Source organism: Typopeltis vanoorti, chromosome 7 (assembly GCF_054136105.1).
Source record: "Typopeltis vanoorti isolate ZY-2024b chromosome 7, IOZ_Tvanoo_1.0, whole genome shotgun sequence".
In the NCBI taxonomy this organism is placed as follows: Eukaryota; Metazoa; Arthropoda; class Arachnida; order Uropygi; family Thelyphonidae; genus Typopeltis; species Typopeltis vanoorti.
The window spans coordinates 102,260,760-102,279,248 of record NC_143555.1 but is presented as its reverse complement, the minus strand read 5'-3'; the positions used below and the strand labels follow the sequence as shown (position 1 = coordinate 102,279,248).

At 35.6% G+C, this 18,489-nt stretch overlaps 1 protein-coding gene across 1 annotated transcript in view; it reads right to left on the bottom strand.

Annotated features, from left to right (window-relative positions):
• Vps2 (vacuolar protein sorting 2) overlaps positions 1-18,489 on the bottom strand; it is a 70,758-nt gene that overhangs the window by 39,341 nt on the left and 12,928 nt on the right. Inside the window, exons 2-3 of the mRNA XM_090396054.1 lie at positions 12,728-12,903; positions 2,816-2,995 (exon numbers count right to left, since the gene is read on the bottom strand). Coding sequence (XP_090252180.1) covers positions 2,816-2,995; positions 12,728-12,901 — 354 coding nt within the window. The 5' untranslated portion in view covers positions 12,902-12,903. The remainder of the gene's footprint in view (positions 1-2,815; positions 2,996-12,727; positions 12,904-18,489) is intronic.

The following is an 18,489-nucleotide window of genomic DNA, read 5'->3' as shown; positions in this document are numbered from 1 at the left end:
AATCATATTGCCACTTTCAAGGCAATTCTCTTCTACTTTTACACAAACTAATTTTCCTTTTTTTCCCCTGGATTTTTTCTCTATTTTGTAACAATATGCTTATTTACTAGCCAAAAACTTTGCGATTTCTTTTCATGGTCGGCTTCTTTATGATCACTGTGCAGTTATTTTCTTATCCCTGCTTCCTTGGTGAGCTTATCAACATTTTCTTCAGATTATGAAATTCAGTCTCTAAAGTTTGGTTCATTATTATAATTACAGCTATTATAGCCTGTTTTTGTTTAGGAGTGTTTTTCCAACAAAGTTCCTAGGATGGTCACACGACCGAAACGGTTCCACACCCCATTAACCCTGCCCCAGTTGCCACAATAGTTTTACTCTTCCTTCCCCCCCCCCAACACAAAAATGCGTCCTAATTCAAAATAATATATGTATACATTTATATATATATTATTAATATTAACCCAGGTTATCCAAACTTATTTTCCCGCGTCTAAACACCCCCCCCACTTCCCCCCCCCCACTTGTAAACAACCTTTAGCGAGATCATGGAAGTGGAAGACATCGTAGAATCAAAAAACGTATGTACCAAATTTTTCCACCTCTATTATTCTACCCTAATTGCCTTCTATACTCACCAATAATGTCCTAAATATATATACCTCTCTTGAGTATTGATAGCCAATGTATTTAAATAAGGGACACTCCTAAACAAAAACAGGCTATAAAGTGTTTAAGAGGCGTAACATGGGATTTTTCCCAGAGACTATACTTAGTTTGGTTCATGTTATTAGGTTGTTTCAATCTTTTAGTCATCTTTGTATATTTTGTGAATGTTTCTTTTCAGCATGGTACTTATTTTTTATCCTGCTCAAAAAATATGATAATCACTTCTTTCAAATCACCTCAACACTTCTGTATCACTGATCAGTCTGAAGATGTCATTATTATTATTATCTGAGACCTCCAGGGAGTCAAGGACTCATCGAGGGAAATCAAATCATCTTATTATCAATAAGATTGTAATCAATTCCCCCCCCCCATTATTAGCTCTTCTTTTTCCAAATTGCATTTCCTTAAAACTGGGATTCTTGCTTTATGTAATCAATGACTGATTCAGTCAGGTTAAAAATACACTCATGAGCCAAAACATGACCAGCCAGCCTGTTTCTAGCCAACTAGGCTACACAGTGGGCAAGAAATAGGCTGGAAGTAATGGCTCCTATCCTTGGTATGGTAACTGTTCTCATGGACATCACTGTCATCTCCACTGAACACACTGTGACCACTAATTCTTATCTGGAGATTGTTTCAGACAGGTATTGCCCTACACAGTGATAACGTGACCTGATGGATCTGTACTTTTCCAGCAAGGCAATACCCCATGTCTCAAGGCATATATTATGCAAGCTTAGTTCAAAGAGCATATCCAAGGATTCTGTTTGCTTCTGTGGCCACCTAATTCTGATTTTAATCCCAATAAACATTCATGGGATCATGTGAAATGCAGCATCTGCCAGCCAATGCAAATACCTTGCTGTCACTGACTTCCAGGACACTATTCTGTCAGGCTGGTCCAGAATACCTTCCAGTCTATAGTCAATGCCAAGATGGGTGCAAGCGGTTATCTCAGCCAAGTAATGTTTTGGTTTGTGAGGGTAACAACATAAGGGGGGGGGGGGGAATGGATGTGTGAAGGTAAGATGCTGATTTATAATGCTTTGTATGCCAGCTGATTTTATAAAGTAAGGAAATCAAATATGTTACAATTTTCCCTTTGCATTTTACTATTATTCAAAATTCTCTTTATGACTCTGATCAGCAATGTTACAATGTATGTGTGTGTGTGTCTAAAAAACAGAAAAACTCCAACTGAAACCTAAAAGAATATATGATCATATCATAATTAAAAAAAAAAAGCTTTCAGTAAGGATGTAAAACCATGGACTCACTACATCAAGTCAAAAGAACATTATATACAATTAAGAAATATCACACCTCATACTGCACTCACTTTTTATAGAGGTAGGGATTATATTAGGCAAATACCACTTAGCTGATCCAATTTGCCAAATGAATTGATATAAGCTTTCCAACCAAGAGGCTGTATGCATGAATGTTTATATATGTCTCGATTAGACAAGCCTCTTTACCATAAGACCATACACTGCTTATTGGAGACCCAAACTGGGTTGGAAAAAAGTCCATGCTTAGTCTCTAGATGAGGGTTTCCAGATTATATAGCCCTTAGTCTACTCACAGTTCTTAAGATATTACACTTACATTCATTAATGAATGAGATTCACATAAAAAAAAAAACAGCTATGAAAGTGAAATGTTCCAATAAAATTAAATGCCAAAAGGAAGAAAAGAGCCCTAACAAGTGACAATTTATGGCAAAGTATATGTCTTTTCCTTCATTCTCAATCTGATGCATTTACAGACCAAATATCCCTCCTGTTTGTACTGATGAAATACATCAGAAGTATATAAATATTTCTGATGGATTTCAAAGTCTCTCTTTGGAACATATGTTCAAATAGTTGCTATTTCTTTACTTATTTTACTAAATCAGTGTCTATAATTTTATTCTGAGATTAGATGCCTTTTAGTGCATTATATGGATACTGACATATGTTCAACCTTGAACCATATAAAAAAAAAAAAAAATTCAATTTCTATATGAAAACTCAGGTAGAAAGAAATATCTGTTTACTTATCACAATCCCTTAAGAGCTTTATAAACATATTCATTAAACTACTTAATAAAAAATATAATTATTAGCCAGCTGAAAAATAAATAAATACTACCTACCTGCTTATTCATGCTTTGCATTGCTTTAGTCACACCTTTCATGGCTTGTGCCATTGCATTTTGTGATCTTAGCGTCTGGATTTTAAGTGCAACAGCTTGAATATTAGCCCTCATTAAGATAAATTTTTTTACATATCTACGTGTTCTTACTAAGTCTTTTGCCATTATTTTCACTGCATCCTAAACAATACAAGAAAACTGATATATAAAATTACTTTAAAACAAAGGCAATATCTTTACAGAAATCAAATACATTAATTTAGAAAAATAAATTAACTAAAACTTGACAGCATTTTATAAAGAAAATTTGAAATTATCAAAGGCAAAAACTATGGATATAGTTTGGAACATCATGAACATTATGAAATTTCAATACTTCTAATGCTTTTATTAACCTATCCACTTTGAAGGATACTTCAATATCCAGTACAGATAAACAAAGTGTGTTTCTATTTTAACTTCTGATGAAACTTGAACATATTTATGGGCATTCATTCATACTCCTCTGAATTGGCTGCTACCACTCCTCCACTTTCTTCTAACCATAGAAGAACTAGAGCAGCCATCCAGCTTCAAACACACCAAACTAACTTCTCATCAGCTTCCTTTATTCCATTTGCCTCTATTCTTTGGAGCAATCTTCCCATCCTATACTGTTTTTCCAACTGATTATAACCTCCCACTCTTTAAGAAACATATCAACAAGCTACATTTTTCTCCTTAAACACTTGCCCACACATGGCACTGTTGATTTACAGGTCTTGTGACCTTTCATCTGTGGGGTCATCATTTATAAAAAAAAGTGCTTTTGAGTCTGACCTCTGACTATATGTTTTATGCTTTTTTTTATGATTATTATTCTCTTTCATTCTTATCTTTTATGTAAGTTTTATTCTTGCAATCGTCTGATCTTGACAGCAGCATTTTTACTAGTGCCACATTGCTGGAAAAGAGTTGATTTAGTTAGGACCAAATGGTATTGTCAGTTTAAAATATAACAAACTTAACAAGTCTAATCTAGAAAATGATTACACTCAAAATAATTATGACTTATCAGCATTAAACTGAAGATTTAAGTTTATGAATAACAGACTTCCCCAGTATGTCACATCAAAGGAGAGCACATAGGCTAAGAGGACATTCACTTATAAAGGAGTAATTCCAAATAATAAATTTAATTTAATCCTTTATCCAAGTGTGAACAAACAAAGTTTGCACCTGAAAATATCTTCAGGACTGGGGTAAGGATAAACTAAATTTATTATAGTCTAACCAAATAAAAAATAAACTTTCAACATCTTTCTCTAAATCCACAGTAATTTAATAATAAGGTGGCACACCTTTTGGCAACTCCTATAGGTAAAGATGACCTCGCCATTGCTTCTGCCTGGTATCTCCACTTCAGGGCCTGGCTCCCACTGAAGAGACCTCAATAAAGGTCGAAACCAGTGGTGGCCCTTCCCTTAATGCATAACATTATACATATCCGCAAGGAGATGTGTCTTGCATTATGAGAGATACTGAGATAGGAGTGACGTTAGCGTGGTCCACCTTTGCTACGAGTTGCCCGGTGTTGTACTACCTTACCCCAGTCCTGAAGATATTTTCAGGTGCAAACTTTGTTTGCTCACACTTCGATTAAGGATTAAACTAAACTTATTATAGTCTAACCGAGTAATTCCAAACTTTTTCAACCCCCCCCCCCCCTTTCAACATTTTATTTCCTCCTCTCATTAAGTAATTTTTATAGTTATCAGTTATGTTCAATCAGCTAAATAGTTAAGTAAAGCAACAAGCATACTGGAATTGCACTTGTCTGGATACTACCATTCCATACAATAAACATCCCAGTGGAATCATTTACCATGTTCATGAGTGACTACACCCAAATGAGAAGGAAAGAAATTCAAATATAAATGCATAAAGTGGTTAACAATGTGCTGCATCCCAGTGTTTTGCATGTCTGTAGTATCTTCTAAAGAACTGTGTAAATGTCACTTACGCCTTCGGAAGTAATATCTTTGAAACCCTTCCATACTGCTTTTTTCCCAATATCATTTAATATGTCATTGAAAGAACCAATCTTTCATACATGTTCAAATTTTTGGGGTAATAAAACTACCTTCATTAAGTTTTTAAAGCCACTTATTCTTTGAAACTAGTCCTTTAAATATTAAAAACCATCACCATTTCTATTGAAAGCCTTGATGAAATTTTTTAAGCCAAGTTCAATATGCAGCAGTAGAAAGAGAAGGTTTCTGATCTTCACATGGGCAAGGACTGAAATATTTTATTCCCTTGGCACTAAACTCATCCGGTCATTTTTAACCTTGTAATGACAGCTTTTGGCTCGACTAACTCACATTCATAAAAGGAAATATTTGAAACATACGAGCCATTTCAAAACTTTTGCAAGCTGCACATCTATGGCCAGTGGGATGTAACAATTTCCACCATGTCTGCAGTAAGCCAAACTAAGTAAATATCATGTGTTCATTTTCTGCTTCTAGTGCTTGAAAAATATGAATTCAAAATGAAAGAAGAATCTGTCAGATTTCCATGTAAAGTACCTTTTTATTTCACATGAAATATCTAAATATCATCTGATATGGTGCCAACCATACTATCCACAGTATCAAAAGATACTGGCAAAGTAGGGTTAGCAAGTGCTTTCTTCCTTCTCCTGACATGAGCCTTCCAGTCAACCAGTTCCCTAACTTGAAAGAACCAATCCATGGCAAATGCTTGAATACCACTTCTGCTGAAGTGCTAATTATCAGATACATCAACAAAAGTTGTGCTAACAGGAATAAAAGAATAAAAACATTACACAGAAGAGGTAATGCACAATATAGCTTACGTTAAAGTCTTGTAAATGCATTTTGTTAAATAAATGTTTAACAACAGAAGTACACTGTGCAAAACTTTTTAAATTGTTTTCAGAGTTGCATACCAATTTGAAAGGGCTATGATTCTAGGATCATAGCAATATTCCGTTATATTCAACATAGTTAAAATATTTAAGAAGTAAAGCCATATTCTCATAGCATTCCTCCATACTGATGGCATATTTTACTTGAATAGGCATTTTTATTTCCAGTGTACAGAAGCATAGCCTATGCTTCAAACTATGCTGTAGTGAATCTAAACAGATGCCATTCATCTGGATCATGTTTTTTCCAGAGCATTTCCATTAATCTTTTAAGGTTACACAGTGGTCAGCATTCATAGTGAAGAATTTATGGAGACAAAACACGTCTTAGAATAATTACTTTACTTAACTTTATTTAACAAAGCACAAGGTCACTCATTCTACTTTGCTGATAGTTTCAAAACGAGGTGATCTATGTTGTGCCTTTTTTGAGGAAGATCCAAACATTGTGGTCTCTTAATCCTAAGATATCGATTCACATTTCAAGAAGATTCAAATCTCTTACAAGATCAATCAGTTATGCTTAGGTTTTGCCAGTCTGGTTAGCTGAATGGTTAACATATCTGCTCTCCAACAAACAAGCTATGGGTTCAAATCCCACCATAGGTATGAATGTTTGCGAGTGTCTTGAGGTGGGAGATGAATTTCATTGCCCAGTGAGACTACCACACCACTTATTGGAGGTCTGAATATACTTGAAAAAGTTTGATGTTTGGTCTGTAGAGCAGGATTTTGGGATCAACTATGAATCAGCTAACACCCTTTTATCCCCATATAGGTAGTAGGCGAAAAATACATAAAAATTAATAAAAATAGAAAAAAAAAAAAACAATCTTAGCTTACCCACAGTACTCATGTACTTATTATAGGTTTATAACCTTTCATAGGTGGAAGTTTAATATATATATATATATATATATATATAAAGGTTAATGAAAATAGTGCTTACATTAGTGGCAGCCAAAAATCTGGATCTAGTTCATGAGAACACAATACTGCACTATCAGGTCCATCAATAGATTACCTTCATCTATGTCTCAGGTGGTTAAAGAATTGACAACATTATATTATGAGATACAGTGCTGGTCTCATAGTCAGTAACAAGTTTGAATATTTTATTACATTTTGCCTTTGCAGAAAATTCAGACATGTTTGTTAAATAAAGTAGAAATCACACTTATATAGTGTGTGGGTCTACCCCATGTCACTGATAAAGGGATACGTTTTTCAACCATCCTTGGAAATAGCACACCCACAGGCTGCACGTACATGCAGAGTCTATGTCCAATCCCAATCTTCCACTTTATATATATTTTTTTTTTTTTATAATAGATTAAATGATTATAAGACAAGAGATAAAAAGAGAAACACTGTTTTAATCAAGTAGACTGCACAACTAGTTTCGTCTTTGGATGCATAACAAGAGGGAATGACCAATAAATATTGCAAAAGACAAAAAAAAACTATACATTAAAGCGTTGATGTATCAAAATTAATGCTTTAATGTATAGAGAAAAAGACAATATTAAAAACTTCAAAATTTTTACAAATTATAGGCCTGATAAATAGAACACTCAACGCAAATATAGTACAAAAAGAAACACGCTTGAAAATATACAATACTTTAGCAGTGCCCACATTATTATATGGCAGTGAAATTTGGGCAATAAACAAACAAAATAAACAAAGAATAAAAACAAGTGAAATGAAATTTATGAGAAGAACTGCAAAATACACATTATTAGATCAAAAAAGGAATGAAGACATTTTAAAATAACTAAAAACAAAATCAATAGAAAAAAAACTAAACAATTATAAACAAAAATGGATTGAAATGTAAACCGAATGGCCAACACCCGATAACCTAAACAAATACTAAAACATAAGCCAATTGTTTGGCTTATGTTTTAGAGAAGGCATATTGGTCTCATTATCCATCAAAAAAGGATATTGGATGGATAATGAGACCAGAACAGACCAATATGGTCTATACCCGTAATTAGTGTTATGATGATGTATTAACATTTGAAGCCATTCTGTGTATCTCATCATTGTTGGGCACGTGCATGGATTCAAGGTCTCTTGAATGGCAAAGTTGGATAGTGGCACAATGACAGTCTGAGAGATTATAGCTGATATTAGTGTTGACGTACTGGATTGAGGACAATTTCTTTATTCTACAATTGTTCTTTCCAGTTAATCATAACATCGAAAGATATTTTCCAATTTGTCCTATAAGACTGGACGAATGATAGAGTTTTCCTCGTCAATGTTAGCAGAACTGAATAAATGTATATGGAATGAGAAAGAAATTAGTCAAAACACTAAATTAGCTCTATACAAGACAGTGTTCAAACCAATTTTAACTTATGGATCTGAGAGATGGGTTAGAAATAAAACACTTGACCAAAGACTCCTGAGTCTTTGGTCAAGTGTAAAATTAGGAACATAAACAGATGGCATCAATTGCAATATCATATTAAAAACAAGGATATTAGGAAAGAACTTAATATTGTTAGCATCCAGGAATGCATTAGTAGAGCTAATCTCAGGTGGTATGATCACTTAAGCAGAATGGGAGAGGAAAGATTAGCAAAACAAGTCTTCTCTGCCAGGTTGGCAGGAAAAAGACCCAGAGGAAGACCAAGATTTAGGTGGATTGATACAATAAAAAGTGCCTTAGAAGACAGAAATATGAGACCTGATAATATTGGAGTCTTGACATTTAACAGACTGATCTGGAGGAAAATTGTAGATAGGAAGTTAGTAATGACATAAATTTTTCATCTAGTACTATCATATCCTGTACACCCCTTGTGGATATATATCAGGAATTTGATGATATTAGCAGAATTCAGGACATGGTTTGACAGAGCACTTGCTCTGGTTCTGCAGTATGTGATGTCTCTGTTCCTCTAGACGTAATTCAATGAATTTTTCCCATCTGGCCAAAATAAGGCATGTTGCAGTTGCACCAAATACGGTAAATGCTGAGATATTTCAGATTGTTATGTTTTTGTTTGGCCGTACTGAGAAAGGAACGGAGTTTAAGTAGAGGAGTGAAAGAAGTCTGGATGTTATATATTTTTTTTTAAGAACTTTGGCTAATTTTGGCAAAACGAACTGATATATGGTAGGGATATGAAGCCTTTTTCATTATTTCTATCTTCAATATGGTGAGGAGGAGGAGGTGGATTAAATAGTAGCTTATTAACTGTTTGTTTGGAATAACCATTTCACTGAAAGGTTATAAGAAAAAAATCGAAATTCTTTGTTAATATCTTCTTTTCACAGAGGATGGTGCAAGCACGTTTGCCTAGCATAGAAATAATGCCAAGTTTTTGAGGAGGACTGTGCATGGAGATATCTATTGGTGCGAGCTGGTTTCCTGTAAATAGAGATTTTTAATTTCTCAGAAACACGAATGAGTTTGACATCCAGGAATGGACGAGAGCCATCAATCTATAATTCTGCAGAATTGGATTTTCGGGTGTTGACAGTTGAGGTGGTCTAGGAAATTGTTTGAAGACTTGGGTCCATGACTCCAGATTAGGAAGATGTCATCTACATATCTTTTTTCCACAATCTTGGTTTCAATGGGAAAGAAGAGATAGCTTTTTCTTTAAAAAGATTCCAAATATAAATTTGCCAGTATGGGAAATAAGGGATTACTCATGGTCAAACCAAAGTTTTGTTTGTACATGGTGTCTCAGAAATGTGTGTTTGTGTACACACACACACACACACATTTTTGTGTGGTTTCCACCCACAAAGGGTTATTACTAACCTATAATAGTACATTTGTACTGTGGATAGGCAAGGATTTTTTCCCCCATTTTTGTCAATTTTAAATACTTTCTAATTTTTTAAAATTTATTTTTACATTGTCCAGAGACTATCTTTCTCGGGATGTTTGAAAGCAATTAGGTTTGTCATTGCAGAGTACCTGCAGAAAATACCCCAAACTTTCTTCTGGAATTCTTTGGCTACTGTGCAATTTGTCATTCCACCAAGGCTTAGGAAATCATGGAACCAACTAGATGTCTTAGGAATTGCAGTTGTAGAAGCTTGTATTATACACTCTGTTATAGGATTCACTGCATTGCTAACAGGCGATGAGCTGACTATCGCAGAAATGAATTTTGCTAAATGAGGAAAAGGTGGACCAGTCAGCTTGATCTATTTTCTACCAAGATATCCATGATGTAGATCATGGTTGCCCATACAGAAAGGTGGATATCATGGGAAGGTGACTGCTCCCAAAGCAGGTTTTATTAGTTTCTCACTTAAACAGTGGAAAAACTGAGGGTGGTGAACATACAGTTAAATCGATGGCAGTAAATGTTCAAGTAAGTATATGGAAGGTGTTGCTTCCTGTGTTTAAGAGGAAGAGATTGTAATTGTCAGACACATGCTCAACAACTCTGCTTTTGATGTTTGTGCTGTTGTGTCCATTTAAATCCCCCATTAAAAGTAAGGGGAATGGTATGTGCAATAGGACATCACCAAGGCTCACTCATCTTGAGAGATATCTATGGTAGGAGGAATACAGATGCAGCATACTGTTATGAGTTCTGACTGAGAGTTGGACAGCAACTGCTTCTACATTCATATTGAGTGAGACTTGCTGGAGGGGGGGACAAGGATGGCAACTCCTCCATGAGCAGGTTCATTCCCTGTCCTGTCCTTACTAATGATGATAGTCTCTCAGCTATAGGTATGTTTCCTGCAGGCAAAAGTATACTGGTTTACACCTCTGTAAGAGGGCTTTAATGTCACAATATTTTGACAATATCCATGACAATTTCATTATAGGAATGTTTTCATTATTTCTTTTTGGTAGCATCATCTGGCTTCCTAGGTTGAGGAGTTTGCTGTTTCATTCACCTTGGATTTTTTCTTTTTAGAGAATTAAGGACAGCCGGTGTCCATCATTTCTTCCTCAGGAAAAATATCCAAGCCATTGTTAAAGTGTACTCCCTTTAAGGCACCATGTACATTAATTATTTTATCTTTCTCATGAGAAAAGAAGTATCCATGCCATCTGCTGACGGTCCAACTATTTAAGGGTCTAGAGGCATGTGTGACCAGTGCATGTTCCATTATCTTTTTTTAATAGTGGATTTTTTGTGTAGTTGGACACATCTTCAGGAATGAGTCCATATCGATTTTTCTCCCTGATATCTCAAAGGAGATGACAATCGAGACATATCATTCAAAGCTGCTGTAACTATGAGAAGGTGGGATCAATATACAGGTTTAAATCCCTGCTGACACTTTCTTTACAGTTGCCTTATCAGTGTAAGAGGGTGTACCAGATGTTACACCACTTTTGTGGTACACTGCCTCTTCACCTCCTGATAAGTGATGCATTGCTGTGTTCCTTGTCATCGTTCCGCCTCTGGCATACTCAAGAGTAAGCTGGATGGTCCCCTCAAAAATTAGAGCATTTGCGTTTGTGCTCTGCTCTTGCAATCTTTGTTTTCATAGTCTTTACTGCTGAATCAGGCACAAATGAGAACTACAACATACAGCTTGAGAATGACCATACCTCTGACATTTAAAGAAACACAAGAGGTTCAGGATGGAGAGCCTTAACTGAGCAGATAGCCCACTTTGACAGAGCATTTCGTTGTGGTGAATACAAAGATGTTTCAAGTGTGAACTAGGTGACGTCCCCTATGTATTTTCCTCATTGCTGTCACTCCCTGATCTTTCATTTCAGAGCAGATCTTGTCAGGTATGTTGAGAAGATTCCACTCCGATACTACACCTCTGGAAAAGTTTAATGTGGGTAAACATCTATCAGGGGAAATTGGTATTCCCCAATAGATATTGCACAAAGTAACTTATGACTGCATCTCAGTTGATACTTTGATAAATATCTCCTGAACAAAGCTTCTTTACAGACTTCAGAGATCCTGCCAACCATTCCAAACACTTCTGGATGAAGAAGAGTGACAAGAAGTTGTTCCTCTGTTGAATTATTAAGAAAAGTGGTGTATTGATTGCAGCTTGTTTGATGTTTTCTGCTTCTTGTTCCGATTTTCTGTTGGTGTTTCTATGGTTTCATCACATTGGTGGGACTTGATGAGGGTACTGATAAACAAGAGGTGTTCATTCTCAGGAAGAATTCAATTTGGCACCAGAGCTCCCCATGGAGCCACAAATGGATGTCCACTATCTGGCAAACAATGACTTTGCTTGAGAGTGGAATGCCAGGGTTACCCCAGATGCTATACAAATGCCACAGCAAGTCTTGGACCTCATTCCTAGCCCATTAGGAAGGACACTTACTGCAACATCCTGGCAGTAAGTGTCCTTACTGCAACATCCCTGACCCTTGCAGGCAAGCCCACTAGCTGAATGATCCTGACCAAGCAATTCAGGCCTGTCCATTCTGCTAAAGCAGAGGCAAAAAGTATAAAAATCTCCCTTTCTGGATGTCCACAGATTATCACACTATACAGCAAACGCTGCATTGGATCCCAGTGATGATGATTTGAAAAACAAGATAGTAAAAAAAAATCAGGAGAAGAGTGAAGAATATGGGAAGAAACACATAGAAAAAAAGAATGAGAATGTGAAGGGTAAGTACCATCATTAGGAGGCCCCCCCCCTCCACCTTGAACAGATACTTCAATGAGTTATCTTGAGGTGAGAGATGCATTTCATTGATTACACAGTGTTGCACCACTACTGCACTTACTGAAGGCCTAAAAATGGCTTGAAAGAAAGTTACACGTTTAGTCTTTTGAGCATGGTTTCTGAATTATGTTAAAAAAAAAAAAAAATAGATTTATAAAACAGGAAACAATCCTTAGCTTACCCACAATACTAATGTACTACACATTTACTACTTTTTGTGAGTGGGAGTCACATAAAAATAAACAAAATGTCAAGGAGGGGATATGGATTACTAGAATTACTACAACTGAAAATAAATTTTTAAAGGACTTAATAGTATAAAAAAAACTTACCATTTGACCATCCTTAGCCATTTTTTTTATATCATTGATAAGCTTTTTCTCCTGTTGTTCCATTTTAGCACGCTCCCGATCCAAATCTCTCATAGCTTTATTTAAAGCTCTTTGATTTTGTCGCAGCATTTCTTCCGGGGTCTTACGACGCCCAAATAACCAGTCCAAAGGCATCCCTATAAAACATAGGAGATAATTCGACTAGAGTTGCAAAAATGAGATACATAAAAAAGATTTACTTATGGCAAAAAGCTGAGCTAAACTGTATACACATTTTTACTGCATTCTGTTGGTTAATGTATTCACAGTTCATTAATATATAGAAAACAATATAATACAACTGAGTTGCTGATGTGCTAATACAAATCAGTTGCTATTCCGAAATAGCAATGAAAAAAGAGAATGGAGCACCTTAAATATTTATCAGATTAAAAGAGTATGCTTCCGTTTTTCTTCACTACAGTATAATATGTACATCGTGTTATTTTAAAAAAAATAAATATACATCTACTCTATACTATAAAATGATAAGCTGAAATTGGAAACAGATGTGACATTAGCTTGAAACGGATGTAGGCTGTAATGTTTTTGTCAAGTTATTTGAAACATTTTGAAACTCAGGGCTACCCTGAGTGTTGAGTCTTCAGAATTCAAAGAGAACCGACCTAACAATCAGTTCTCCTTGAATTCTGATGACTCGAATTCAAGTCATCAGAACACAGGGTGGTTGGGAAGCGTAGCCATTGGGGGAGGGGGAGGAAGATCCCCCTACTTTTTGTTAAACATTTCAATAAATATGAAATGTTTTAGTTATATACAGCTTATATTATTCCATATTTTCCTTGTTACAAAAAAAAACTACATGAAAATCAAAGTGCCACTAAAAAAAAAACAAAAAAACTTTATACTGTAACTATACAGTACTTTATATCAGCAATTAACTGATTACCTCACCACAACATAGTATAAAGTACTTTAATTACTGGAAGTGTGTCACAATGAAGAAAATGGACCAAATGTTTCTATAGGACAACTAGCATTTATATTTCTCTCCAGGCAGATCACTAGTAAAATTATGACCTAACTAGGTCTTCTATAACAGCGCTTCCCAAACTGTGGGCTGCGCCCCCCCCCCCCTTGGGGGATGTAAGTTTTGCTGAGGGGGGGCATGAAATAATGAAAACAAATTTAAAATGTTTTAAGACTAAGTAGATTTTTTTTTAATCTTAAAAGAAACGTATTTAAATTTTCTTATTTATTATTTCTTTTTGATTCTTTTTTATATTTTAATGGAAAAAACACACATGATGTTGGCTCACAAATTTTGCTTCTTTCGTATTTCGGCGATTAATGAATATTAATAAATATATGCTTATTCATATAAGTTTCATTTCAAAAGGTATTGATAAGAAACACACAAAAAAGATTACAAATGCAAAACCTTGAATATAAATTGTATTGAATATAAATACAATAAATATTATAATAATATGTCTATATTACGTTTTTTTTTCCCTGATGGGGTTGTGAAATATTTTAATTTTTCCAAAGGGAGCCTTGGCATCCATAAGTTTGGGAAGCATTGTTCTATAACATCACTATTAGGTCTGGGTTGGATTCATTTTGAAATTTTATCATCATTTCCTTACATGCAGTACTTTTTTTTGGGGGAGGGGGGAGGGAGTACACAATGGTACAGCATACCGACACCTTTATTAACAGTGACATACAGATGCTATATATTTAAATATTTGTAATTTTTACACATTTACTTAGCATGCAAATAAACTTAATTATTTAATGAAATTTTCATTTTTCCTTATATCTATTGTTAAGATATTTTCTATGTAAAACTTTTATATCTGCTACGTAAAATTTTAAAGTTACCATATATTTTACGAGGGTGCTTAAGGGTCAAGGCTGGATAACTAGGAGGAGACTTCCACGTGGCCTTTGGGGAAATGTAGTGAACTGACCAGGGCATTGGACCTGATATTCAATCCTCGCCTTCTCGTGGTGCACCCTGTTCGGTATCTACCTCGATACTGAACAAACAAGGATGGCTAGCAATCTGGGATTTAGCTGACCAAATTGTATTCTTATTGGTTTAAACCATAACTCAAAATGATAGTAAAACATGATGGAATTTCATGCCGGCTAAGGCATCGCCAAGTTAAACAAGGCTCCCATTGTTTTCGTCAAGGAACCAGGGTGAAGAGCAAAAAGTCAGCTACTGGAACAAACCCAAACCCCAACTCAACATCAGCAGAGATCAAGATTGGCACCATCAACATAAGAAGCATCAATGGAAAAGAAATGGAACTACAGAAGAATTGGATAAGTACCAGATCGACATAATAAGTATTACCAAAACAAAGAAGACAAAAACAGGCGAGATCTTTCTAAGCAATGAACACCAGATGTTATATTCAGGCAACAACAATCAAAGAATATAAAGAGTAGCTAAATATGAGGATAATCTTTTTGAATGGCAAGCAATATCAAGTAGAGTGATGTGGACTAATATCAGAATGGGGAACTGGACAATGAGACTTATTTGTGCTTATGGTCCCACAGAAAGTTCTAATAAGAAAGAAGAAGGAGAGAAATTTTTCGAGTTACAGAAGGCAGCTGATAACGAAAAAGTATTGTTGGAGATCTCAACAGCAGAATAGGAAATAATTACTAGACATATAAGAATGCTTTGGGAAAATTTGGAGAAAAGAACAAAGCTAATAATAATGGTAAGTACCTGCTAGATTTCTGCTCAGGACATGTACAAGTTATTACTAACATCATGTTTCAACACTAAAAAAGTGCACAAATTACATGGAGAGAAGATACAATAAATAAGAAAGTCTCATTGATTATGTTATTGTCAACAGTGATGTTTTCCCACTGGTTCAGGACAAGAGTGTACAGAGGATTTGAAATAGGAAGCGATCACCATTTAGCGTTGAGCAGGATAAAACTGAATTTCATATTAAAAAGGAAATAATCAAGTAGTTAAAGAGGCAGTCAAGATGAAGAAGAAAACCGTATTGAAAGTTCCTGGCAAGTAAGTCACCTTTTGTGCACTTAGCAAATACAGAGAAAAATGTAAGCAAAGCATTGTGTAAAATTGAGTAAACAAAGTCGTGAGAAGACTTCAGCAAGAACACTGAAAATAAATATCAGGAAGGTGGTAAAATATTTTGAAGGCTATTGAAAAAGTTCAGAAATGGAGGAAAGAGTACTGTAAAAGGAATTAGAGATAATAAAGGAGACATGAAAACTGAGGATGACGATATTCTTGAAGTATGGAGTAACTACTTTGAAAGATTGCTAAATGCAATCTTTCAAAGATTGCTAAATTGCAACAAGCAGTGACAACATGGTGGTAAAACACTCAACAACAATGCCACCTGCAATATATATCTGTACTTGAAGTAGAAAAAAGCTACCACAAACCTGAAACGTGGAAAAGCAGCTGGAGTAGATCAAATTCCACCAAAAAATGCTCAAATATGGGTGTATAAAATTGTACATTGGCTACACTGCATAATTCACAAGGCCTGGTCAGAGGGTTGAATTTCAGATGATTAAAGTATGGCACTCATAGTACCTATCTATAAAAAAAAGAATAAAGCTGAATGTGAGAATTACAGGAGAAATTTCTCTGCTGAGTGTTCCTGGTAAGATTTATGCAAGTATTCTTGAGAAACAGCTAAGAAAACTTGTGAAGCAGAAGCTTGGAGAAGAACAAGCTGGGTTCAGGCCAAATATAGATTGTCAGGATCAGATTTTCACTTTACGACAAATAGTGGAGAAATCATAGGAATATAACAAGGATCTCTATTTAAGTTTTGTGCAGCTGGTAAAGGCATATGACAAGGTGCCAAGAGGATAGATGCTCAAAATGCTCTAGTTATATGGTGTAAATGGGAGATTACATCAAGTAATACATTGTCTCTGTTTCAGTTGTAAATCAGCAGTTAAAATTAAAGGAGTATAGGAAGATGGTTTGATGTTAAGTCAGGTGTATGACAAGGGTGTACATCATCTCCACTGTCATTCATCATCTATATGGATCACATTATGAAGTGGTATTAAATCATAATGTGATCCATATAGATGATGATATCCCTATATGGTTTTGACTCACACCAAAACCATTTAAATGGTTCTGGTGTGAGTCAGCTAGAAAAGTTGCTTCTGGAAAGAAGGATAATGACTGTAGTAGTGAATAGAAGCTCTGAGGAAGTGTAAGGTATAGTGACCAGATTATCCAAGGACCAATGCTGGACATGTTCCACTGGTTGCATAACTTTTGTTTCCTGCTTTGCCTTCCCTCCAGGCGTATATTCTAAAATTGCTGTATTTCTTCTTATCCCAACAGAATCATGCATTTTCAAAAAAATATTCTTCTGAAAGTTTATTTTTCACTTGGTTAGACTATAATAAATTTAGTTTAATCCTTTATCCAAGTGTGAGCAAATAAAGTTTGCGCCTGAAAGTATCTTCAGGACCGAGGCAAGGTGGTACATCTGTTGGCAACTCGCAGCAAAGGTGGATCAAGCTCTCATCACTCCTTGTCTCAACATCTCCTTGCAGACATGTATAATGCTATTCATTAAGGGAAGGGCCACTACCCAGACTGGTTTCAACCTTTATTGAGGTCTCATCAGTGGGAGGAAGACCCAGAAGTCATGATACTAAGGCAGAAGCAATTGGAGAGGTCATATTTACCTATACACGTTGCCAACCAGTGTACCACCTTATTATTAAATTACTCTGGATTTAGAGAAAGATGTTGGAAGTTTATTTTTCACTTGGTTAGACTATAATAAAATTGGTTTAATCCTTTATCCAAGTGTAAGCAAACAAAGTTTGCATCTGAAAACATCTTCAGGACTGAGGCAAGGTGGTACATCTGTTGGCAACTCGCAGCAAAGGTGGACCAAGCTCTCATCACTCCTTGTCTCAGCATCTCCCATAATGCAAAGCACATCTCCTTGCAGACATGTATAATGCTATGCATTAAGGGAAGGGCCACTACCCAGACCGGTTTAGACCTTTATTGAGGTCTCATCAGTGGGAGGCAGACCCAGAAGTTGTGATACTAAGGCAGAAGCAATTGCCTCAGTCCTGAAGACATTTTCAGGTGCAAACTTTGTTTGCTTACACTTGGATAAAGGATTAAACTAAATTTATTATAGTCTAACCAAGTACAAAATAAACTTCCAACATCTTTCTCTAAATCCAGAGTAATTTAATAATAAGGTAGTACACCAGTTGGCAACTCGTATAGGTAAATATGACCTCTCCAATTGCTTCTGCCTTAGTATCATGACTTCTGGGTCTGCCTCCCACTGATGAGACCTCAATAAAGGTCGAAACCAGTCTGGGTAGTGACCCTTCCCTTAATGAATAGCATTATACATGTCCTCAAGGAGATGTGCTTTGCATTTTGGGAGATGCTGAGACAAGGAGTGATGAGAGCTTGGTCCACCTTTGCTGCGAGTTGCCAACAGATGTACCACCTTGCCTCGGTCCTGAAGATATTTTCAGGCGCAAACTTCGTTTGCTTACACTTGGATAAAGGATTAAACCAAATTTATTATAGATATTATCTGTATTTTGCTTTTAGCATATCAAGTTCCTCTGAGACTTCTATTATTGTACAATCATTTCCTTCAATGTTTCTGACTACTGCTTCAAATACTGATGCCTGACTATGAAGAAATGTTAACCACAACTGAGAGGTATTATCATTGAAAAAG